This window comes from Mandrillus leucophaeus, unplaced genomic scaffold (assembly GCF_000951045.1).
Source record: "Mandrillus leucophaeus isolate KB7577 unplaced genomic scaffold, Mleu.le_1.0 Scaffold284, whole genome shotgun sequence".
In the NCBI taxonomy this organism is placed as follows: domain Eukaryota; kingdom Metazoa; phylum Chordata; class Mammalia; order Primates; family Cercopithecidae; genus Mandrillus; species Mandrillus leucophaeus.
In genome coordinates, this window is record NW_012102965.1 from 2,102,684 (window position 1) to 2,127,407 (window position 24,724).

At 39.6% G+C, this 24,724-nt stretch overlaps 1 protein-coding gene across 5 annotated transcripts in view; it reads right to left on the reverse strand.

Annotated features, from left to right (window-relative positions):
- The window catches only part of FBXL13 (F-box and leucine-rich repeat protein 13), a 255,993-nt gene that overhangs the window by 90,279 nt on the left and 140,990 nt on the right, over positions 1–24,724 (reverse strand). For all 5 annotated transcript variants that reach the window (XR_001006628.1, XM_011985472.1, XM_011985469.1 and 2 more), the window contains one exon: positions 17,715–17,844. Coding sequence is in view for 4 of the 5 variants with exons in the window: in XM_011985472.1 (XP_011840862.1) it covers positions 17,715–17,844 (130 nt within the window). In the remaining variant the exon portion in view is untranslated. The remainder of the gene's footprint in view (positions 1–17,714; positions 17,845–24,724) is intronic.

A 24,724-nucleotide genomic window follows, 5' to 3' on the forward strand; every position in this document is an offset into this window, starting at 1 on the left:
TCAAGCTTATCAAAGTCCTACTATGAGCCAGGTATTGTATTATTTGCTAAGGATACAGATACACAATTATATAAGGCACCATCCCTGTTTTCAAAGAACTCACGTTGGGGAGGAGAGCAGACAAGCAAGCAGATAATTGAATATGTAGAGAATGCTTAATGAAAAGTACAATGATAAAAGTATACACAAGAGGGATACTAACCCAGCTTGGAGTAGGGCAAGGAACGGCTTAGCGAGGCCCTTCTAGAGAAGGCTGTGATTGAACAGAACCTTGAAGGATAAGTGCAAGTTAATGCGGTGAATGGAGGAAAGGGACAGTAGCAGGATGTCCAGGCAGAGGGCAAAAGGTGAGCCTAGTGAAACAACTGAGGCTGGAAATGAAGAACGGGGAGGCACCAAAGCAGAAACCCCTATGGCAAGCTCCCCTACTGTCTGGTTTCACTATCCTAAATGTAAACATATAAATCTGAAACATGGTCCAAACTCCTCACTTTTCATCCAGCTTCTTCTCCAACTCCACATTCAGAGTTGTTGGCTTCTAGGCATTTGGGTTTGAGCCTGAGTTTTGCTGGACCCCAGCCTTGCTTCCCAGCATGTCTGTGGTTGTTCCATGCCTGGCTTCCTGCAGAGGGCCATAACCCACCATTGCACACAGTTGAAGATACATGAATCTGTAGGGAAAGTGGCTACCCCATGATAATGTCAATGGGAGAATCTTTGGAGTTACACATAAACAGAGCAGAGGATAAAGGGAAAGTAAAACCAGGAATCATCACCCTCCCAACTGGCACCTTCTCATGGACAAGTAGGATGGCTTTGTTCTCTCCATTAAAACTCTTACTCCTACTCATATTTTCCATTCTGAGACTCTGAGAGAAACATGGACATATTTTAAAGAGCTCTGAAATGAACTGGGAACTAATGTGAATCTCCTTGGAGCATTTTAGCTAACACATTTTATCCATTCATTCATGGGAATATTTAAGGAAAGACTTAGAGGAAGTTAACCATACAGGTATCTGTAGAAAGATTCCAGACAGGGGGAACAGTCAGTGTGAAACCCTGCAGCATGAGCCTGCTTATGTTTCTGAAGAAGAGAAAAGAAGCCAGTGTAGCTGCAGCAGAGTGGGCAAGAAGGAGAACAGGAAGTGCTGTCAAAGGGGCAACTGGAAGATGAGGCAGATTTCTCAGGGCCTTGTAGGTCCTTCCAAGGCTTTTCTTTTATTAAATGAATAAGAAGGCTTGCCAGGTATTTAAGCAGAGGAAGGACATTGACTTGGGTTTTTAAAGGATGCCTCTAGACACTGTGTTGAAAGCAGACTTGCAGGAGGCAGGGGTGAAAGCAGGAAGCATTGCAATAACCAGGCAAGAGATCATGGTGACTTGGACTGGGGTGGTGGCTGTGGAGATGGTTAGATCCTGATTAGATTATGCAGGAATAGTCAACTGCACTTCCTAACAGAGTGGATGTGGCATGAGAGAAAACAGTCAAGGGTAATATCTTAGTTTGCTAGATTGGCTGTAATAAAGTACCACAAACTGGATGGCTTCAACAACAGATATGTATTCTCTGGTTCTGGAGGCACAAATTCTGAGATCAAGAATTTGGTAAAGTTGGTTCCCTCTGAGGGCTGTGAGGACGGATTTGTTCCAAGCCCCTCTCCTTGGCTTACAGATGGCTATTTCAGGTTCACAAAGCATTCTCCCTGTATGCTTGTGTCTGTGTCCAAATTTCCTTCTTGCATAAGAACAGCCATCATACTGGATTAGGGCCCACCCTTAATGACCTCATCTTAATTAATTACATCTGTAATTACCCTATTTCCAAATAAGGTCATGTTCTGAGGTACTATTGGGTGTTAGGACTTCAACATATAAATGTTGTTCATTTCATCAATGAACAATGGATTCCATCAATCCATAGTAGATGGTGCCAAGATTTTTGGCCTAAGCAACTATAAAGATGGAGCTGCCATTAACTGAGATGGGGAGGACTGTAGGCGGAGCAAGGAGCAGGAATTTTTTTTTTTTTTAAGATACAAGAGTCTAAATTTTGAGAGAAACGTCTGGGTTGGAGATACATAAATCATATATATGAGATATATATACTTTTAAATACATATATTACATATATGTATATGTGTGTATCTATATGAGCAAATATGGTATATGTGTGTATATATATGATTTTATATACATATGAGTGCTCATTATTGTAGGTGATATAAAGCCATGAGACAAGATGAGATCATCAAGGGAGTAGATATAACCAGAGAAGGGAAATGGATCAAGGACTGAACCCTGGGGCCCTCTGTGCTTAAGGGATTGAGAGATGAGGAGGTAACTTAAAGAGGCACTTTAAGAAATACTATTAAAAGTAGGAAAAGAGAAAGATCTATAGCACAATATAATTTATGAGAACATAAGAATGCATAGAGATTTAAGAAAACATATAAAACAAATTAGAGGGGTTGCTTGTGTAGGGGGAGGGGAATAGAAATGGGAAATATGAACAAAAGGAAATAAAAATAAACAAGAGAGGGGCCTTGCACAGACTGATTATGGAAGTTTGCCATGAACTGAGAGTATAATTAAATCTGCTCTTGGTATCTGAGTTCCAAAATAAACAAAATAAATCCAATGTGAAATAAAATATAAATCCCTGGTTATGTTTTTTTCCCTTGGGTTCTTTTTCTTCCCTGCACAATATTGCAGAGGAAACACAGCATTTTTAAACTTATTAACTTATTTTAGTGAGAACAGTCGCCATAGAAACTCCTTATTGAGTTCTGATACTTTGATCAAAAAATATTTGAAAAAAGGGGAATTGAGTGAAACCTAGTTACTGTGGAAGTGAATATAAGATGACTTAAATACTTACTGCTAGTTTCTGAGAAGGAATGAATACTTATCAGCATAAAAATCCACTCCAAGTTTGAATGCTGTTCTCCCACTCCTTTTGTAATATGCTTATAGTATTGCTATAAAAATTAATTACATGGGTAAAAATAGGAAGTAAGTATGGGGAGCCACAGCATCAGCTTTCCTGTAGAAACCACATCTCTAAGTTTTCTAAATCATAAAAGTGTCATTAGGAATGGCACAACCAATTTTGAAGACTAACAATATCAACTAAAGCCAAACACACACACCTGCAACCCAGCCACTGGACTCCTATATACACACACATAATGTGTATATATCCACCCATGTGTGTGTGTGTATGTATATATATATATATATATAGTGTGTATATATATCCGTGTATATATATCCATGTATATATAAACACACACATATATATATATCCAACAAAAATGTCTGCTACGGGGAGGCCAAGACAGGCGGATCACGAGATCAGGAGATCGAGACCATCCTGGCTAACAGGGTGAAACCCCGTCTCTACTAAAAAAATACAAAAAACTAGCCGGGTGAGGTGGCGGGCGCCTGTAGTCCCAGCTACTCGGGAGGCTGAGGCAGGAGAATGGCGGGAGGCGGAGCTTGCAGTGAGCTGAGATCCGGCCACTGCACTCCAGCCTGGGCGACAGAGAGAGACTCTGTCTCAGAAAAAAAAAAAATGTCTGCTACATTCACCAAAAGCAACATACATGAATGTTCATTGCACTTTGTATACTTTTCTTCTCTCTTTTTGAGATAGGATCTTGCTCTGTTACCCAGGCTGCAGTGTAGTGGCGCGATCATGGCTCACTGCAGCCTCAGACTACAGGCACGGGCCCCATGCCCAGCTAACTTTTTTTATTATTTGTAGAGAAATGGTCTCCCTATGTTGTTCAGGCTGGTCTCGAACTCCTGTCTCGATCCTCCCACCTCAGTCTCCCAAAGTGTGGGGATTACAAGCATGAGCCACTGTGCCTGGTCACTTTCCTATATTATATTTTGGCCAAACTTACCCCAAAAAAGTCATTAGGGAAGTTTCTTTGTTCATTAGGTCCCAACTGTCAGTGCCAGCAAAGTGGGAAGTAGATTTCACCTGGCATCTTGGATGTTAAGGATTACTCTGTGGTCAATCACAAGCATGTTGAAAGCAACAAATTCAGATATATCGTTCAAATATGAGCATGTGAATAATGGTGAGAAACCTTCACAACTTTCTCTCTTGCACTTCAGTTATTTTCTCGAGTAAGACTCTCCCTAAAGCACATCTGGAAGTATTTTTTTATTTTTATTTATTTAATTTAATTTAATTAATTATTTATTTTGAAACAGAGTCTCACTCTGTCGCCCAGGCTGAAATGCAGTGGCATAATCTCGGCTCACTGCAGCCTCTATCTTCCAGGTTCAAGCAATTCTCCTGCCTCAGCCTCCTGGGTAGCTGGGATTACAGGCGTGCACCACCATACTTGGCTAATTTTTGTAATTTTAGTAGAGACAGGGTTTCACCATTTTGGGCAGGCTGGTCTCGAACTCCTGACTTCAAGTGATCTGTCCACCTTGGCTTCCCAAAGTGCTGGAATTATAGGCGTGAGCCACCATGCCCAGTCTGGAATTATTCTTTTAAACCCCAAATGAAAGCTAAATAGAAATTACAGACTCACCAGAGTTGTACCAGTTTCTTTCAGTTGCAATGATGGAGACCCAACATAAGCTAGCTTAGCTAGAATGGGAATGAATGATGTCTTTACTCGCAAGTCCAGTTAAACAACATATCATCTCTCTTCAAACACATCATCTCTCCCTCTTGGTAGGCTTCTTTGTGAAGATTTCGTTCTCTCTCCCACAGCAAACAAATTTCCTCTGTGCTGCTGGGGAAGAGAACCACAAAGTGGCCTAGACCTATATGCTCCAGGCCCTGCAACCTCAAGGAGCACAGAATTTATATTTCCCAATGTTAAGTATCCGGAAGATTCTGAATTGTTTTGTTAGGGTTACACGCCCTTCCTGGACAAATCTTAACCTCTGGAGATGGAATTTATGATTGGCCAGGCCTGGATCAAATGACTAGTAGTCATGGGAAAATACTAATACCAGTATATGTAAGTACAATTGCAAGGTATGATATTCATTAGGAAATCAGTCACATTAATTAAAGAACCTACAGTGTGTATCTAATCCCCAAAGAGGCTGGGCATGGTGGCTCATGCCTGTAATCCCAGCACTTTGGGAGGACGAGATGGGCAACCTGAGGTCAGGTGTTCGAGACCAGCCTGGCCAATAAAACACAAAAATTAGCTGGGCATGGTGGCGCACACCTGTAATCCCAGTTACTCAGGAGGCTGAGGCAGGAGAATCGCTTGAACCCAGGAGGTGGAGGCTGCAGTGAGCCAAGATCACACCACAGCACTCCAGCCTGGGTGACAGAGTGAGACTCCATCTCAAAAAAATAAAATAAAATAATAAAATAATCCCAAAAGAATGCAGAATACTTTTAAAACATATGTAATTGATTTTCACTTTTTATTGCAGCTCTCCATCATCGTTTATTTTTTCTAAGAAGTATAGTTAAAGTTCTTTCACAATATCATATGAATACATTTTTCCTGTTTTTGGACAACAGCAGCTGGCATTAAAGTTTAGTTCATGACATATTTTGTTTATGTTAATCCAGAGCTCCTAAAGGACAGGGAGGCTGTTTTATTTGTCACAGTGCCCAGTATGCATCAGGCACTCAACAAACGCCTGCAAAAAGCATTTAGGTGTAAGCTCCCATTCTCAAGGCTTTTTGTTTTATTGAGACCTTTTTTCTTGGTCACATATATTAACATATAAGTTCCTAATACAACATTCCAAATTTATAAAAAGAAAATAGATTCAATTTCCAAGAGAGAACCTCTTCAAGGTGAAAACCTTAAAAATCTATGAATTATCGATTTTCCTTCTATGAATCCATTTTTGTACTACACCCAGAGCTGGAGAGGTAGATAGAGCCTCCTCAAAAGACTTAATAAGTCACTCAGAAACAGTAACATTCAAACTTCACCGGTTCTTCATGAAGCTACAGCAGCAGCAATTACTAAGATACCTGTGCTTCACGACAAACCCATTTCTTACTCTCACTGGGCCTAAAGGGGCTCAGTATCAAACTCCAAAATTTCCAGTGCCTGAAACAGTGCCTGACACTTAGAGGTAAATACTACTGAATTATTAAATGAACAGATGGAAATGAAAAAGAGATGAATGAAAGAAACTAACATTGTTTTGCATAATGATGTGAAATACTAACTTCATTGTGTTTTGAGGCTTACAAATTAAGATGTAATTAGGAAAGGAATTCAATTCTTTACACCTTTAGAAACTCAAATACTTACTGAGGCCAGGCAGGCAATGCGATTAAGTGGTAGCAGTACAGGTGTGAATGCTTGTGCTGACCTTACTGAGTGGAGGAGAGGCTGGCAAACAGTGGTCCATCTCGAGGGAGGGAGTGAGGCTGACTTAGCTCCAGCCCATTGTGGCCATATGAAAATGCAGGTCCAATTCGGCTAGTTCTTCTCATTTTTAAAGAGAATCTTGAACTCTAGAATGTTTTGTGAAAACTCCAAAATTTTACATATTGGCTCGAAATTTAAAGACAGATTTTGTGTGTTTTGCAGTATTTATTTTGTTTTTAATATTTGTGGGTACATAGTAGGTGTATATATTTATGGGGTACATGAAATGTTTTGATACAGGCATGCAATGTGAAATAAGCACACTATGGAGAATGTGGTATCCATCCCCTTAAACATTTATACATTGAGTTACAAACAACCCAATTACACTCAAGTTCTTTTAAAATGTACAATTAAGTTATTACTGACTATAGTCACCTTGTTATGCTATCAAATAGTAGATCTTATTCTATTTTTTTTAATAACCCATTAATCATTTCCACCTCACCCTCAAAGCCCATTATCCTTCCCAGCCTCTGGTAATCATCCTTTTACTCTCTATGCCCATGAGTTCAATTGTTTTGATTTTTATTAGATCCCACAAATAAGTGAGAATATGCAATTTTTTTTAATACATCTCACAAATAAGTGAGAATATGGGATGTTTTTCTTTCTGTGCCTGACATAATGATCTCCAGTTCCATCCCTGTTACTGCAGATGACTAGATCTCATTCTTCTGCTGATAGACACTCAGGTTGCTTGCAAATCTTAGCTGTTGTGAACAGTGCAACAGACATAGGGGTGCAGATTTCTCTTTGATATACCGATTTCCTTTCTTTTGGGTATATACCCAGCAGTGGAATTGCTGTATCATATGATAGCTCAATTTTTAGTTTCTCGAGGAACCTCCAAACTGTTCTCCATAGTGGTTATACTAATTTACATTCCCACCACCAGCGTACTTTGGTTCTCTCTTCTCCACATCCTCACTAGCATTTGTTATTACTTAACTTTTGGAGAAAAGCCATTTTAACTGGGGTAAGATGACATCTCATTGTAGTTTTGATTTGCATTTCTGTGATGATTAATAATGTTGAGCACAATTTCATATGCCTGTTTGCCATTTGTATGTTTTCTTTGAGAAATGTCTATTACATCTTTTGCCCATTTTTTGATAGAACTATTAGAATTTTTCCTATAGAGTTGTTTGAGCTCCTTATATATTTTGGTTTTTAATTCCTTGTCAGATGGGTAGTTTGCAAATATTTTCTCCCATTCTGTGGGTTGTCTCTTCACTTTGTTGATTGTATCCTTTGCTGTGCAGAAGCTTTTCAACTTGATGTGATCTCAGTTGTCCATGTTTGCTTTGGTTACCTGTGCTTGTGGGGTATTGCTCAAGAAATCTTTGCCCAGACCAATGTCCTGGAGATTTTCTCCAGTGTTCTCTTGTAGTAGTTTCAAAGTCTGAGGTCTTAGATTTAAGTATTTAATCCATTTTTATTTGATTTTTGCATACATTATGTATATAGTGTTATTCTTCTGCATATGGATATCCAGTTTTCCTAGCACCATTTATTGAAGAGACTGTCTTTTCCTCAGTGTGTGTCCTTGGCACCTTTGCTGAAAATGAGTCCACTGCTGGTGTATAGATTTGTTTCTGGGTTCTCTATTCTGTTCTATTGGTCTATGTGTCTGTTTTTGTGTCAGCGCCATGTTGTTGTGGTTACTTTACCTCAGTTAATTTGAAGTCAGGTAACGTGATTCTTCTAGTTTTGTTCTTTTTGCTTAGGGTAGATTTGGCTATGCTGGGTCTTTTGTGGTTCCACATAAATTTTAGGATTGTTTTTTCTATTTCTGTGAAGAATGTCACTGGTATTTTGATAGGGATTTCATTGAATCTGTAGATTGCTTTGGGTAGTATGGACATTTTAACAATATCAATTCTTCCAATCCATGAACACGGAATGTTTTTCCAATTTTTGGTGTCCTCTTCAATTTATTTCATCAGTGTTTCATAGTTTTCATTATAGACTTTCTTTCCTTTTTTCGTTAATTCCTAGTTATTTAACTTAATGTATGGTTATTGTAAACGAGTTTACATTTTTATTTTTCACATTGTTCGCTATTGGCATATAGAAATGCTACTAATTTTTGTGTGTTAATTTTTTATCCTGTGACTTTACTTAATTTGTTTATCAATTCTAATAGTTTTCTTGTGGAGACTTTAGGATTTGCCAAATATAAGATCATATCATCTGCAAACAAGGATAATTTGACCTCTTCCTTTCCAATTTGGATGCTCTTCATATCTTTTTCTTGTCTGATTGCTCTAGCTAGGACTTTCAGTACTATGTTGAATAACAGTAGTGACAGCGGGCATCCTTATCATGTTCCAGATCTTAAGAAGAGAGGCTTTCAGTTTTTCCCTATTCAGTATGATACTAGCTGTGGGCCTGTCATACATTGTTTTTATTATGTTGAGGTATGTTTCTTCTATCCCTAGTTTTTTGAGGGTCTTTCTTATGAAAGGATATTGAATGTTTTATAATTTTTTTCTCTCCTGCTCCATAATGCTACATTGAGATGCTGAATTTGATCAAATGCTTTCCAGCATCAACTGAAATGATTATATGGTTTTTATCCTGCATTCTGTTGATGCTATGTGTCACATTGATTGATTTGCATATGTTGAACCATCCTTGCATCCCAGGGATAAATCCCACTTGGTCATGTTGAATGCTCTTTCTAATGTATTGTTGAATTTGGTCTGCTAGTATATTTTTGAGGATTTTTGCATCAATATTCATCAGAGATATTGCCTTCAGTTTTCTTTTATTTATTTATTATTTATTATTTTTTGCTGTATCTTTGTCTGGTTTTGGTATCAGGGTAATACTGGCCTCATAGAATTACTTTGGAAGTACTCTTTCTTCCTCTACTTTTCAGAATAGTTTAAGTAGGATTGGTATTAGTTCTTCCTTAAAGGTTTGGTAGAATTCAGCAGTGAAACCATCAGGTCCCAAGCTTTTCTTTACTGGGAGACTTTTTATTACAGCTTCAATCTCATTACTTATTATTGGTCTGTTCAGATTTTGGACTTCTTCTCAGTTTACTCTTGGTAGCTTGTATGTGTCTAGGAATTTGTTCCTTTCTTCCAGATTTTCAAATTTGTTAGCATATAGTTGGTCATAGTAGCCACTAATGATCCTTTGAATTCTGAAGTATCAGTTGTAATGTCTCAGTTTTCATTCTGATTTTATTTGGATCTTCTCTCTTTTTTTCTTAATCTTGCTAAACGTTTGTCGATTTTGTTCAACTTTTCAAAAACCCACTTTTTGTTTCACTGATCTTTTTTTTTGTCAGTTCATTGATCTTTTTGTATTTTTTTTTCATTTCAGTTTCATTTACTTCTCCTCTGATCTTTATTTCTTTTCTTCTAATAATTTTGGGTTTAGTTTGTTCTTGCTTTTCTAGTTCTTTAAGATGCATCATTAGATTGGAAGATCTGTCCAACGCTGAAAGTGGGGTGTTGACATTTCCAGCTACTATTGTATTGGAGTCCATCTCTCTCCAGCACTAATATTTGCTTTATATATCTGGGTGCTCCAGTGTTAGGTACATATATATTTAAAATTGTTATATCTTCTTGCTGAATTGGCTCCTTTATCATTACATAGTGACCTTCTTTGTCTCTTCTTATAGTTTCGGTCTTAAAACCTATTTTGTCTGATATAAGTATAGTGACTCCCATTCTTTTTTGGTTTTCATTGGCATGGAATATCTTTTTCTATTCTTTTATTTTCAGTCCACGTATATCTTTATAGATGAAGTCTGTTTCTTGTAGGCAAGAGATCAATGTATCTTGTTTTTTCATCCATTCAGCCAATCTATATCTTTTCACTGGAGAGTTTAGTCCATTTACATTCAATATTATTATTGATAAGTAAGGACTTACTTATTCCTGCTATATTGTTATCCGTCTTCTGGTTGTTTTGTGGTCTTTTTCTTCTTTCTCTCCTTTGTGTCTTCTTCAACTGAAGGCAATTTTCTCTGGTGATATTATTTAATTTCTCGCTTTTTACTTTTTTGTGTATCTACTGCATGATTTTTAGCTTGAGGTTACCATAAGGCTTGCAAATACTAGCCTATAAACCCATTGTTTTAACCTGATAACAACTTAACACTGTTTGCATAAACAAACAAATAAACATACCAAAACTAATAAAAATTATATGTGTATTAGTCCGTTTTCACACTGCTGATAAAGACATACTTGAAACTGGGAAGAAAAAGAGGTTTAATTGGACTTACAGTTCCAAATGGCTGGGGAGGCCTCAGAATCATAGCGGGAGGCAAAAGGCACTTCTTACAGCAAGAAAAAAATTAGAAAGATGCAAAAGCGGAAGCCCCTGATACAACCATCAGATCTTGTGAGACTTACTCATTATCATGAGAACAGCATGGGAAAGACCTGCCCCCATGATTCAATTACCTCCCACAACACATGGGAATTCAAGATGAGATTTGGGCCGGGACACAGCCAAACCATATCACTATGCTTTAACTTTGTCCCCGTGCCCCATTTTTTAACTTTTTGATGTTTCTATTTATATCTCATGGTACTGATTATGTCTTGAAAAGTTGTTGTAGTTATTTTTAACTGGTTAATCATTTAGTCTTCCTACTTAGGATAAGAGTAGTTTACACACCACAGTTATAGTGTTACAATACAATTCTGTGCTTTTCTGTGTACTTACTATTACTGGTGAGTTTTGCAACTTCAGGTGGTTATTTATTCCTTGCTTTTCTTTCTGATTGAAGTACTCTCTTTAGCATTTCTTGTAGGACAGGACAGTTGATGAAGTCCCTCAGCTTTTGTCTGGGGAAGTCTTTATTTCTCCTTCATGTTTGAAGGATATTTTTACCAGATATACTATTCTAGGGTAAAAGTTTTTTCCTTCAGCATTTTAAATATGTCACGCCATTCTCTTCTGGCATGTAAGGTTTACACTGAAAAGTTTGCTGTCAAATGTATTGGAGCTCCATTGTACATTATTTGTTTCTTTTCTCTTGGTGCCTTTAGGATCCTTTCTTCGTCCTTAACCTTTGGGAGCTTCATTATTAAATGCCTTGAAGTAGTCTTCTTTGGGTTAGATATAGTTGATTTCTGTAACCTCCTTGTACTTTGATATTGATACCTTTCTCTAGGTTTCTGGAGGTTCTCTGTTATTATCTCGTTGGTTTTTGTTTGTTTGCTTGTTTTTTGAGGCGGAGTCTCACTCTGTTGCCCAGCCTGGAGTGCAGTGGCACAACCTTGGCTCACTGCAACCTCCACCTCCTGGGTTCAAGCAATTCTCTTGCCTTTGCCTCCCGAGTAGCTGGGATTACAGGCACCCACCACCACATCTGGCTAATTTTTATATTTTTAGTAGAGACAGCATTTCACTATGTTGGCCAGGCTGTGTTATTTCCCTTTGAATAAACTTTCTACCTCTATCTCTTTGTCTACCTCCTCCTTAAGGCCAATAATTCTTAGATTTGCCATTTTGAAGCTATTTTCTAGATCCTGTAGGTGTTCTTCCTTGTTTTTCATTCTTTTTTATATTATTATTATTATTATACTTTAAGTTCTAGGGTACATGTGCACAATGTGCAGGTTTGTTACATATGTATACATGTGCCATGTTGGTATGCTGCACCCGTTAACTCGTCATTCACATTAGGTATATCTCCTAATGCTATCCCTCCCCCCTCCCCCGACCCCATGACAGGCCCTGGTGTGTGATGTTCCCCACCCTGAGTCCAAGTGTTCTCATTGTTCAGTTCCCACCTATGAGGGAGAACATGTGGTGTTTGATTTTCTCTCCTTGAGATAGTTTGCTGAGAATGATGGTTTCCAGCTTCATCCATGTCCCTACAAAGGACATGAACTCATCCTTTTTTATGGCTGCATAGTATTCCATGGTGTATATGTGCCACGTTTTCTTAATCCAGTCTGTCATTGATGGACATTTGGGTTGGTTCCAAGTCTTTGCTATTGTAAATAGTGCTGCAATAAACAAGACATTTATGCAGCCAACAGACACATGAAAAAATGCTCATTATCACTGGCCATCAGATAAATGCAAATCAAAACCACAATGAGATACCATCTCACACTAGTTAGAATGGCAATCATTAAAAAGTCAGGAAACAACAGGTGCTGGAGAGGATGTGGAGAAATAGGAACACTTTTATACTGTTGGTGGGACTGTAAACTAGTTCAACCGTTGTGAAAGACAGTGTGGCAATTCCTCAAAGATCTGGAACTAGAAATACCATTTGACCCAGTCATCCCATTACTGGGTATATACCCAAATGATTATAAATCATGCTGCTATAAAGATTCATTCTTTTTTCTTTTGTCTCCTCTGACTGCATATTTTCAAATAGTCTTTAAGCGCGCTAATTCTTCCTTCTATTTGATCAATTCTGCTATTGAAGGACTCTGATGCATTATTCAATACACCAATTGCATTTTTCAGCTCCAGAATTTCTTTTTAATTATTTCAATCTCTTTGTTAAATTTATCTGATAGAATTCTGAATTTCTTCTCTGTGTTATCTTGAATTCATTTGAGTTTTCTCAACATAGCTATTTTGAATTCTCTGTCTGAAAGATTACATATCTCTGTTTCTCCAGGATTGCCCCTTGGTGCCTTATTTAGTTCATTTGGTAAGGTCATGTTTTCCTGGATGGTATTGATGCCAGTGTTCTTCGGCGTCTGGGCATTGAAGAGTTAGGTATTTACTGTAGTCTTCACTGCCTGGGCTTATTTGTAGCCATCCTTCTTGGGAAGGCTTTCCAGATATTTGAAAGGACTTGAGTGTTGTAATCTAAGCTGTACCTGCTTTAGGGGGCACCCCAAGCCCAGTAATGCTGTGGTTCTTGCACACTTGTCAAGGTACCACCTTGATGGTCTGAGACACGATCTGGAAGAATTCTCTGGATTACCAGGCAGAGGCTCTTGTTCTCTTCCCTTCTGTTTCCCAAACAGAGTCTCTCTCTCTGTTCTGAGCCACCCAAAGCTGGTGGTAGAGTGAAACAAGCACCCCTGTGGCCTCCACCACTATGACTGCACTGTGTCAGACCTGAAGCTATCACAGCACTGGGTCTTGCCCAAGGCCTGCTGTAACCACTTCCTGGCTACTGCTATTGTTTGCTCAAGGCCCTGGGGCTCTACAATCAGCAGGTGGCAAGGCCAGCCAGGCCTATGTCCTTCTCTTCAGGGTGGTGAGGTCCCCCAGACCCCAGGTGAGTCCTTAGGTGCCCTCTGGGAATCAGGGACTAGAGTCAAAAACCTTAGAAGTCTACTTGGTGTTCTACTGCACTGCAGCTGAGCTGGCATACAAACTATAGGATGCAGTCCTTCCCACTCTTCCTCCCCTTTCCAAAGGCAGAGGAGCCTTACCCTGTAGCCACCACCACCCCAGGCCATGAAGAGTATTGCCAGGCTACCAATAATGTTCTCTTATGGCCCAAAGGCTCTTAAGTCAGCTTGTGGTGAATGCTGCCTCGCCTGGGACTCATCCTTCAGGGCAGCGGGCTCTCCTCTGGCCCAGGGCAGGTCCAGAATTGTCATACAAGAGTCAAGTCCTGGAACCAGGGACCCCAAGAACCTGCCTTGGTGCTCCACCCTCCTGTGGCCGTGCTGGTATCTAAGGTGCAAGAAAATGTCCCCACTGCTTTTAAGCAGAAGGAGTTTTGCCCCATAGCTACCCTAGCTGGTAATATGCTGAGTCTCACCTGAAGCCTGCAAGTCATAGAGGCTCACCCAAGATCCTCAATGTAGTAGCTGGGTATTGCTGCTAATTATTCAGGGCCCAAGGGCTCTTCAGTTAGCAGGTGATGAATGCTGCCAGGACTGGGTCCCTTCCTTCAAGGCAGCAGGTTCCCTTCTGGCCCAGGGTGTGTCTAGAAATGTCACTTGGGAGCTAGAACCCAGAACGAGGGCCTTATGACTCTGACTTGTGCCCTATCCTGCCATGGCTGAGCTGGTATCCAAAATGCAAGAGAAAGTCCTCCCCACTCTTCCGTCTCCTCTCCTCTCCTCTCCTCAAGGGAAAGGAAGGGGTCTCTTTTGGAGCGATGAACTGTGAGGCTTGGGGCTGGTTGAGGGGTGATGCCAGTACTCCCTTGGCTGCTGCAGTTGGTGTCTCAGTATGTCATGTATCCCTCAGTCCACTGTCTCTGGGCCTAGTTGAGCACTAGGATTTGCCTAAGAGTTACAGTCCTTATGGCCTAGACTGCCTTTCAAGTTTACCCGGAGGCATAGCGCACTGTAGCACTCCGTGGTGAGGTTTGCAGAACTCAAGTTCTGACTGCTGGGACTGGCAATTCCCGTGTCTAGGCCTGAGTTAAATGCTCCCTCCGTGGGTGGGCATCAGCTGAGTTTGGTCCAGTTTTCCTCTCTGATCCAACAGGACAGCACTGAGTTCAATGCCTCACAATTGCTGTATTTTCCCTTCCCCAGCGCCCGGAGAGGCTCTCTGCACCATGCCGGAGGGGTGGCACTGGCAATTCAGGATTACTGTTTCTATCTCTTCAGTGACTCAGCCATATGAAGTTAAAACCAGGTACAACGAGTGCTCATCTGATTTTTGGTTCTTATGAAGGTGTTTTTTCTTTTTCTTTTTTTTTTTTTCCTTTGTGCATTGTGGGGAGGGGGGGTCTTTATTCACATGGAGTGCTGTATGTGATGCCCAGGAAAAGCTCTCAGCGTGGTGTGTGCTTCAGGGTGGCTCGGGCTCCAATCTCTGCTTTCCAGTTTATCACGGGCTCTCAACTGTACATAGCCTGTGCCCTGCTGGATTCCACCTTCTTAGACACCACGTGAATCCCCATGCACTGCTCCCCTTGCCCCTTACCACCACCAAGCAGCTATTAGACACCTGAGGTCTCTGTCCTGTTAGTACCATGGGGCGGAAAGGTACGATACCTTTTTTCACCCATAAGGGTGACAGCCAACACTCCTAACAAAATACAGGTGTGCAAGACAAAAGCATTAACACATTTACTTAATTATTTGAGGCAAGCTGTCACTCTGTCTCCCAGGCTGGAATGCAGTGGTGGGATCACAGCTCACTGCAGCCTCAACCTCCCAAGCTCAGTCAATCTTCCCACCTCAGCCTCCCGGGCAGCTGGAACCACAGGCATACACCACCATGCCTGGCCAAGTTTTTGCATTTCTGGTAGAGACATGGGTCCCACTGTGTTGCCCAGGCTGGTCTTGAACTCCTGGCCTTAAGTGATCCTTCCACCTCAGCCTCCCAAAATGCCAGGACTACAGGCATGAGCCACCGTGCCCAGCCTAAAACGTTATGAAGGTGTTTTTTTCCTGTAGATAGTTGTTAACTTGGTGTCCTTGGGTGGGGAACAATGGGTGGAGCCTTCTGTTCCACCATCTTGCTCCACCTCCTCCAATTATGTGTGTTTTGTATGCATATCTGGGCAGTAGGTCATAGATTTGAAGCCTCTCATTTAAACTTTACTGTGTCTGAGAATATTTATCCTTAGGACACTTGTGTGTACATTTGTGCATTGTTGCTACAATAATTGCCTCATGGTAATTGAGAGACTGAGAAGAACAAGGAGGTAAGTCATACCATGAGGAGGATTTAAGCACAAGGGCAAGTTAGAAAAGTACTGAAGGATTTATATTTAAGGGGGAGGCTTATCAGTGGGATATGTCAAGCACATTAAGTTGTTCCTGAGTTTGCAAATATTATTCTCTGGGATTAGGCCACCGGCATTTGCTAATTGGTGCCCATCAAAGTTAGGCTTCTACCCACCCACAGGAACTGAGAGATATCTTCTTTGATGATTATATATCAAAGGGATAGATCCCAGGTCCTTGAGGAAGACTTTCCTGAGTTGTAAAACTGTCAAGAAGCTTTTATTAAAAAGAAATATCAAAGGAAGCAGAGAAAGAACTTATAATTCCAAGTTTTCTAAAACAAATGTTCTAAGAAACAAGAAAACCAGAAGTCAGGGCCTAGAGTCAGTAAGAAGCCAGTCTAAAATTCAGTCATGCTGAGGAGAACGTCAGTGCCATCTCAGTCATAAAGTTATGGTAGATGTTGATGTTTAAAAAGCTACACATCAGCAGATTAGTTTTAAACAAATATGAATGTTAGATGTTTACAGCCCTAACTTAGAATCAATCCTCCCCTCCTTGCCCCCCACTCCCTCAAGACCACCCAGTGCATCAGGATACCACAAGATGTCAGTGGTGGTGACTAGGTAAGAATTCTATCCATTCAAGAATCCTGGGGGGGAGACCTGTGCTGCCCTTGTATTTCCCGCTCTCCCAGGGGACTCTGCCTGCCCCAGTATCTACCAACAGAAGCTTAAAACTGTATTAGTACCATGTGCTTTCATCAGCTGTGCAAACTTGGACAACTTACTCAACCACCCTGAGCCTTGGTCGCTTCATTTGTAAATAAGCATAGTAAATATATACCACACAGCATTGTATCAGGAGTAAATCTGATCTGTGTATAGCACTTAACACAATGCCTGGCATACGGTAATGACCCAAGAAATGATAACTATCAGTATTTCAGTCAGTTTTCACTTGTGCTATTATATTATTCTCAGAGAATAATGAACATACTATGACACCAAATTAATAAAATACACAGAAAAGCAGAAGAAAATAAGTTAAAAGAATTATGGCTTAAATCTATTGAAATTAAAGCAGAAGAAACTATCAATGAGGCAGTAGCTACTTCCAAAGTGCCATGCCCTATCCTCCGCAACTTTACCCAATTTTCTGCCCAACTTTCCAAGTCCTGTTCCCTCAAACTTAAAATATTTTCCCACACAGATCTCAAATCTTCATGTTATTCAGCCCAAGGGTGTAATGCAATTTTTAAAATTACAAGTTTTTGTTGTATTTTCTTTTCCTATTTATCACTTGCAGCATTTTACTCCCCCCCCAAAAAAAAAACCCATGTGGGAGTTAATTGACTTTTCAGGAATCCCGTGCAAAATTCTCCCTCAAAACACTCTCCTTTGTTTGTGTCTTGGAAGCAACTCCAGAGTTTTCAGGACTTGGATTCTGCTTTAGAATTGTGCTCAGACTGTCTCCATAAGAGTGGTCCGTTTCCTCATCCAATGAATGAGCTCTGCCTGTTGGTCTGTGTGACACTCCAGTGGAAGGAAGCCAAGAGCCTATAGTAGCGATCCTGGGGAAAATTTCAGCAGCTGGGGCCATGTAATTTAAAACCTCTGAAAAGTGTGCTGCAGTCCGTGCACAGCATTAGTATAACGTGAGGGCTGAATGCAGCCCGTTCTCTGGAGAACTTCCTCACACACCGCAGCAAAGAGAAGACTAAAAGACAAACCTGGGTGCAGCCGGAGAGGTCCAGATAGATGAGCTTGTGGCATCCATTCCCCAAGTTCAGGTACTGTAAGCCTTTATCTGTGAACCTTCTGCAATAAGCCAAACTAAGATTCTGTAAGTTGTGGAAGTGCCTGAAAAGGCAAGGCAAGAAAGAGAGCAAGGAAAGTATTATACTTCAGTTGTTCTCTCAAATCTTTCTTAAGCCACTATGACAAAGAAAACTGTAAATTCAACTCTTCTTCTTGCAGATGTTCAACGTTTAACTTTACTGTTAACTCTCTACTTGTTAATTAAAGGAGACTACAGTAACACATAATTGTAATACATTTCAAGTGAAAGTACTAATAATGCAATAATCTTTGCCTAGATTTTTAAGAAAGTTGACTGGGATAAAGCTTTTTTGGTGTGTGTGAGGTGGGGGAGGCAATCACATTGTTTGGAAGTGAAACCAAATTTGCAGAGTTTATTGTTATTTTTAGGTTTTATCTCTGGAGTACCAAAATAATGTGCAAAATATATAGAAGGACAAATCCTTGGTAAACATTTAAATGGAGACTCTTACAGGAGAGTGAGGATTTGGGACAGAAGGCAAAACTGAATATAACCATGCTCTTAAAATAGATCTGATAAGCAAATGATTTTTAAAAATAGGTTTAAATATGCATGATTTTGTAACCGTTTCATTATTATAGTTAAAGAAAGACTAATTGATATGCAGAGTTTAAGCATGGATTAAGAAGACCAGTTTGCAAATAAGTGGGCAACACATGAGAAGAGTTAAAAGCAACATCAGAGACTATAAATCTCGCTGGAGTTGAAATAGATTAAATATGGTATTACCACAATGACCAAAATGAGAGCTTCCAGAAAAAAGGAGGGTAGTTAGGATGAGCCTGTACTACCATGCGAGGGCTCGCAGTTTGAGGACACTCTGTGGACAATTTTCCAAGCCCTCCGAAGCCTGGCACTTTTTTTTTTTTTTGAGACAGAGTTTCACTCTTGTTGCCCAGGCTGGAGTGCAATGGTGAGACCTCGGCTCACTGCAACCTCCTCCCTGCTTTCCCCAACCCCCCGGTTCAAGCGATTCTCCTGCCTCAGCCTCCCAAGTAGCTGTGATTACAGGTGCGTGCCAACATGTCTGGCTAATTTTTGTATTTTTAGTAGAGACGGGGTTTCTCCATGTTGGCCAGGCTGGCCTCGAACTCCTGACCCTCAGGTGATCCACCCACCTCGGCCTCCCAAAGTGCTAGGATTACAGGCGTAAGCCACCGTGCCTGGAAAGCCTGGTACTTTTTAAGAGGTCAAGGACTCCCACTACTGCCTGGTCTTCTAATAGAATTAGCAATCATGCTCTTAGTTTGTGATCTGCAACAGCTTAATAGCAAATTACAAAGCAAAAAGAATGAAAAGTGAGGAGAAAATGCTTCTCTGCCTCTCAAAATCACACAGGTGAATAAAGTTTACCTTCCCATAAATGGGAACTAAGATATACAAGCACTGACCATTAATCAGATTTTGGAAAGCACATCTATACGATATAATGATTTGCATTCCATAGCAAATTACTTGATTCAGAACACAAGTCCCGATCTGGGAATGGCTGTGTACGTGAGATTTGACAGAGCGAGGGGGAAGGTTTCGGATTCACCAGTGACTAGGTGGGCAGGGCCTGAAGGAGAAAGCAGTGCTAATATCCCAAAGACACGCCCCCTCTCTTGGGGCTGTGGAGTGGACTGAGCTGTGCTAAAGTTTTGGAAATGCGTTATCTTCCTCTCCCTTGAGTACACCCTGTGATTCAACTGACTACAATTTTCTTGGGGTAGGGAGAGGCGCACCAGGGTGTCATTTCTAGCAATCCTTCAGCTCCATAATCTGTAGAAAGGAGTTGTGAGGCAGGCAGCATGACACAATGCAAAATACACAAGGTTTCTGAATCCAGCCAAACGAGATGTAAATCCAAGCCCTGAAACTTAACTGCAACCTCCCTAACCTCTCAGAGATTGTTTTCTCATTTGTTAAGTGGAGATTAAAATACTATCTTTTTTTTTTTTTTTTTTTTTTAACGCTGATCAACTGTGGGGCCTCCAGCTTTCCTGAACCTCAGTTTTCTCATCTGGAACATGGATGTAATCTGATCTGCTTGTTCCCTTTAAAGGTGTGATGATTAAATGAGAACACAGAAATAACAGTATTATCTTCAGGGTGATTTTAACAATCAAAATCGGCAGGGACATAGTAGAAGATTTAAAACTATATGTAATATTATTGCTACTACTATGTGAAATGACAGTAACACATTAACTATTTTTATGGAGTTTGTATTATTCTTCCATTTAATGAAATGGATACTTACCTCCAAGAGTGGTGCACACAATAATTCCAAGAGTTTGAGGGATTTCACATTGAATCTATATGCCGATATACACCTATATTCAATTTCTTTAAATCCATGTGATCAGTCAACAAATATCAAAAACGAGAATTGAGCTAGGAGCTCTTAACTTTTAATGTCACAGACACCTTTGGCTTTTGGCAGTCAGCTGAGGTCTCCGGACCCCTTTCTTGGCATAATGTTTTTAAATGCATAAAATAAAATATATAAGATTACAAAAACAGTGAATTATATTGAAATATATAATTATCAAATTAAAAAATGAGTGGAATAGTAATATATGTGCTTCTTTATTAACATATTAAATAAGATTTTGTGGCAGTTCTAGTAACTGCTGTGATTGTGAAGTATCAGTGATATTTTGAAATATTTATAACAACTGAAATGTGGTAAGAATATATTTTTGATTTATATGAATAAAAATGTCCCAGAGACTGCTAACACTTCTGTAGTTTTTACCTACATTTCAATTACAGCTTAATGAAAGTAGAGATGAGTTTCTTCTTTTTTTTTTTTTTTTTTTTTTTTGAGATGGAGTCTCACTCTGTTACCCAGGCTGGAGTGCAATGGCGTGATCTTGGCTCACTGCAACCTCCACCTCCCAGACTCAGTGATTCTCCTGCCTCAGCCTCCCGAGTAGCTGGGATTACAGGTACCCGCCACCATGCCTAGCTAATTTTTTTTGTATTTTTATTAGAGACAGGGTTTCACCATGTTGGCCAGACTGGTCTCAAACTCCTGACCTCAGGTGATCCGCCCACCTCAGCCTCCCAAAGTGCTGGGATTACAGACATGAGCCACTGTGCCTAGCCGAGATGAGTTTTTTTATATCCCCCATTAAAATTCATGGAGTTCCTGAATTCTATCCCTGATCCTCTTGGGGGAATCCACTGCTCCCCAGCTAAGAACCTCTGGTTTAGATAAAAGACGCTGTTCGTTAGACTAAGTGACTCCTGGACTGAAAGTCCCTGGATAGCTCTTTTCACAGTGGAACCTCATGGGAACCATCAGTTTAAAGACAAAGCTCAGGAATCTTGAGTGGCCCTGTAGGCCTTTCTAGGGATTTACAGTTCTGCAGACTTAAAGCTGCTAGGGACGGGAAAAGTGTCAGTTGACAGCAAAATCACAGGTGGCAAATTTTGTGCAATACTGATACTCTTTATTCTGAATTTTGGCAAAGACGCGTGTCCCCTGCATGAGTAAGATCTGATTCATCATTTTCCCAGCCCACAGAACACTTGGTAATTCTAATTCTGCTTTGAGGCAATGTTTACAGCTTGTTTTTATCTTTTTCTAATTATTTGATAACTGTTTCTTATTGGGGGCTGTGAGTTCTCTCTTTGTGATTTATTTATTTTTCTGCTATTACTATAATCTTTAGAGAAATTACAATTATTATAGAAACTACAAATGTTTTTTTCTTCTTTCTTTTGGATTTTTTCCATTAAAGAATTGAAGTCATTTGTGTTAAATTTCTAACACCTGAAGGACTTACTACTAAGATGAATGGAAAATTATGTATTTAAATAAAAATTTCTCTAAAAAAATCACCAAGACAAGGCCTAGTCTATAAAAGAGGGAATTTGCATGTGGATTCTTTTGAGTTGAGTGTTGGGTTCTTTGGTTTCACAGAGGCATTTCAAGTAATAGAATTCTGCAGAAAACCTAAATGGAGTGATCTGGCCTTCTATTTACAGGGTAGACCTTGAAGTTGTCCAGTCAAGACAACAGCTTACTCTGTCTGCCCCACTTTGATGGGCACTGGTGAGACTATAGATCATGATAGTCCCCGACAATAAGAAATTTCCAAACCAACTGAAAGATCAGTTCATCTGTATAAAAAACAATTGGATACTACTCCACTATAGCATTTAAGACTCAAAGAGCAGAGATCATAATAGCTTTTCTCAGTACTGTATGCCCAGAACACCTTGCACATACGAGTTGATCAATACATGGTGAACAAGTGAATGAATGTTGTTATTAGAATTCAGGCAAAGGAAAAATCACTGTGGATTTCTGGTAGATGGCGAGACTTAAGGTGTGAAGGCCGTGGATTAGCCATGAGAAGGAGAAAGGCACTGCAGCTATAGAGAATGTGAAGCATGCAGCAATCAGATGACTGGAGTTAAGGGCTTCTCTTGGGAAACCTAGGCAGAGAAGTTTGATTGGACAATGTTAACAGAGAGTGAGGGATGAACCTAGACCTTAAGCATGTCAAAGACATGATAAGAAGATTGTTCCAGGATGACACTTCTTGTAGCATGAGACACAGCAGATTGAAGGGAGAAGAGACCAGAGGCAGCACCACCAGGATACTGTGCCAGATGAGGTGCTGAGAGTGCCACCTAGGTTGTGACACTAGGAATAAATAGAAAGTGTTTAATTCTGGAAACATTTAGAGGCAACAAATTTCCTGGAATGGGCATGAGCTTTAGGCAGCCCTCATTTTCAACTTTAGAGAACTGAGCAAGTCCCCAAAGAAGTGAGAAAAAAATATTCAAAAAGCTGGCAAATCACTGTTGCCAAGGACAAACAAATTACATTTTTCTTTTGGCAAGTACTTTTTTTGGAAAGAAATACTAGAGGCAATGAAGAGAGAATGACAGCAGAAACAACCAACATTTCTCTGGTTATTTGCAGTTTCAAGAACATTTTTGCGTATCCAAGCATATTTGAAACAATGGAAAACAGAGCAAAAACAGAATCATTATGAAATATATTTTTATCGTAGATAAGTTAGTATACTTTTTTACATGACAAAAAAATCAGTATCAAGTAGTATCTATTCTGAATATTCTCTCAATGGCAAGAACTAGAAGGAAAAGCCAAACAAAATTCTTATTTTGGGTCCTACTTTTCTATCTATTGCCTACTAAAGGTATAACTTCATTTGTAAAATGAATGTCCCTAAAAATATATGCATAGCTGTCATATTACCTTCAAATCTAAGGAGGAAAAAAAGCTATTTCAATGTATGATTGAAAATAAGTATGTTTTAAGTTAAAAATAATTTGTAATATGATATAAACACACCCTGGGTCAGGCAGAGTGGGTCATGCCTATAACCCCAGCACTTTGGGAAGCTGAGGCAAGAGGACTGCTTGAGGCCATGAGTTTGAGACCAGCCTGGGGAACACAGTGAGATCTTGTCTCTACACAAATTTTTTAAAATTTAGCTGGATGTGCCCAGAAGTTTGAGGCTGCAGTGAGCTATCATCATACTATATTATAGCCTGAGTGAAAGAACAAGGCCCTGTCTATAAACAAAATGAAACAAAATAAAGGTTCCCAAATCATCTACTTTGTAAGTTCAGATTTTCACCTATGATTTACGGATTGTATAATACTCTTTTTCTATGTTTATGCACATACATACATGTACATATATTCATACATATACACACATATATACACATACTTACATATCACAGTACAGAATGCCTAAAGAAAGTACTGAGTGGTATTCAATGTTACAGGACTGGAGGACCTTAAGGAATTCCTGAAACAGTGTTAGAGAAACCTCAGGGTCACTGGAGTCAGCTTGCGCCAGCTCATGGGAGTCAATTGTTAGCATCTTTTCCCACCTCCACATTTAGTGACATTGTGTTGATAGCTTAAAATCAGCCATGGTGGAATTATTTACACCACAGAAATCAGTAAACACTAGGAATTTTTGATTCTACTCACCCTTGCCACCAGCCAGTTGTTAAGCATTTACAAGAATGCCGCTGTTCCTAAAATATATTTCAAGAACTACTGCTATAGAGAAGACACGATGCTAATGGAAAGGCATATAGAGATAAAAATGATGAAAGAGACAACTTTGAAGCAAAGGAATAAAATCGGATCTAAAAATAAAAGGAGATTCTTATGATAAACTCTGAACAAATGGATAGAAGCATTAAGAAGAAAAATGCCTTCCCTAGCTGAGAAAAAATACGTTTTAGTGTTCAAAAGGTTTAAAATGTACCAGGAAAAATTAATTGAAGGAACACAATTAAGGTTGGGAATGTCCTCAGTTTCTCAGAGAAAAGGAAAGTCTTGCAAGCATCTTAGCAGGAAAAAATAGGTTACCAACAAAGGTTACCAACGAAGGAACAAAAAACATGCTAGCTTCAGACTTTCTATAAACTGAAATATCAAAGTTTATTGACCAATATCTAAAACATTAGGGTTTTAAAGATAAAAATCAGAACATGATTCAAGAACTATACATGAAGAGAAGTTTCTGTTCATCCTCCAAGATAATAGTCATTTTCAGAGATCAATGGCTAAAATATCTGACTCTCATGCATCTTTACTGAAGAAAAATTTTTAAAATTATATTTCCAGTTATCATCAGATAAATCAAAATCAAGGCTAAAGAATAAGTAAGTTGTGAGAAAAAAGACCATCAATGCATGGCCTAGAGTTAAGACTACATACTCATTATAAATATAATTACAATATTGAGTGCAAACACTACAATTCAATATTAAAAAGAAAGTTAAATGATTAGCAAAAACCACAAATAACATGTGTGTTCATACGGGGGAGTAGGTGTGAAGGGGTGTCAAGTTCAAGGGAGAAGTAGAGGGACAACTGAAATGTATTAGATCATTGTGTGACACAGGAGG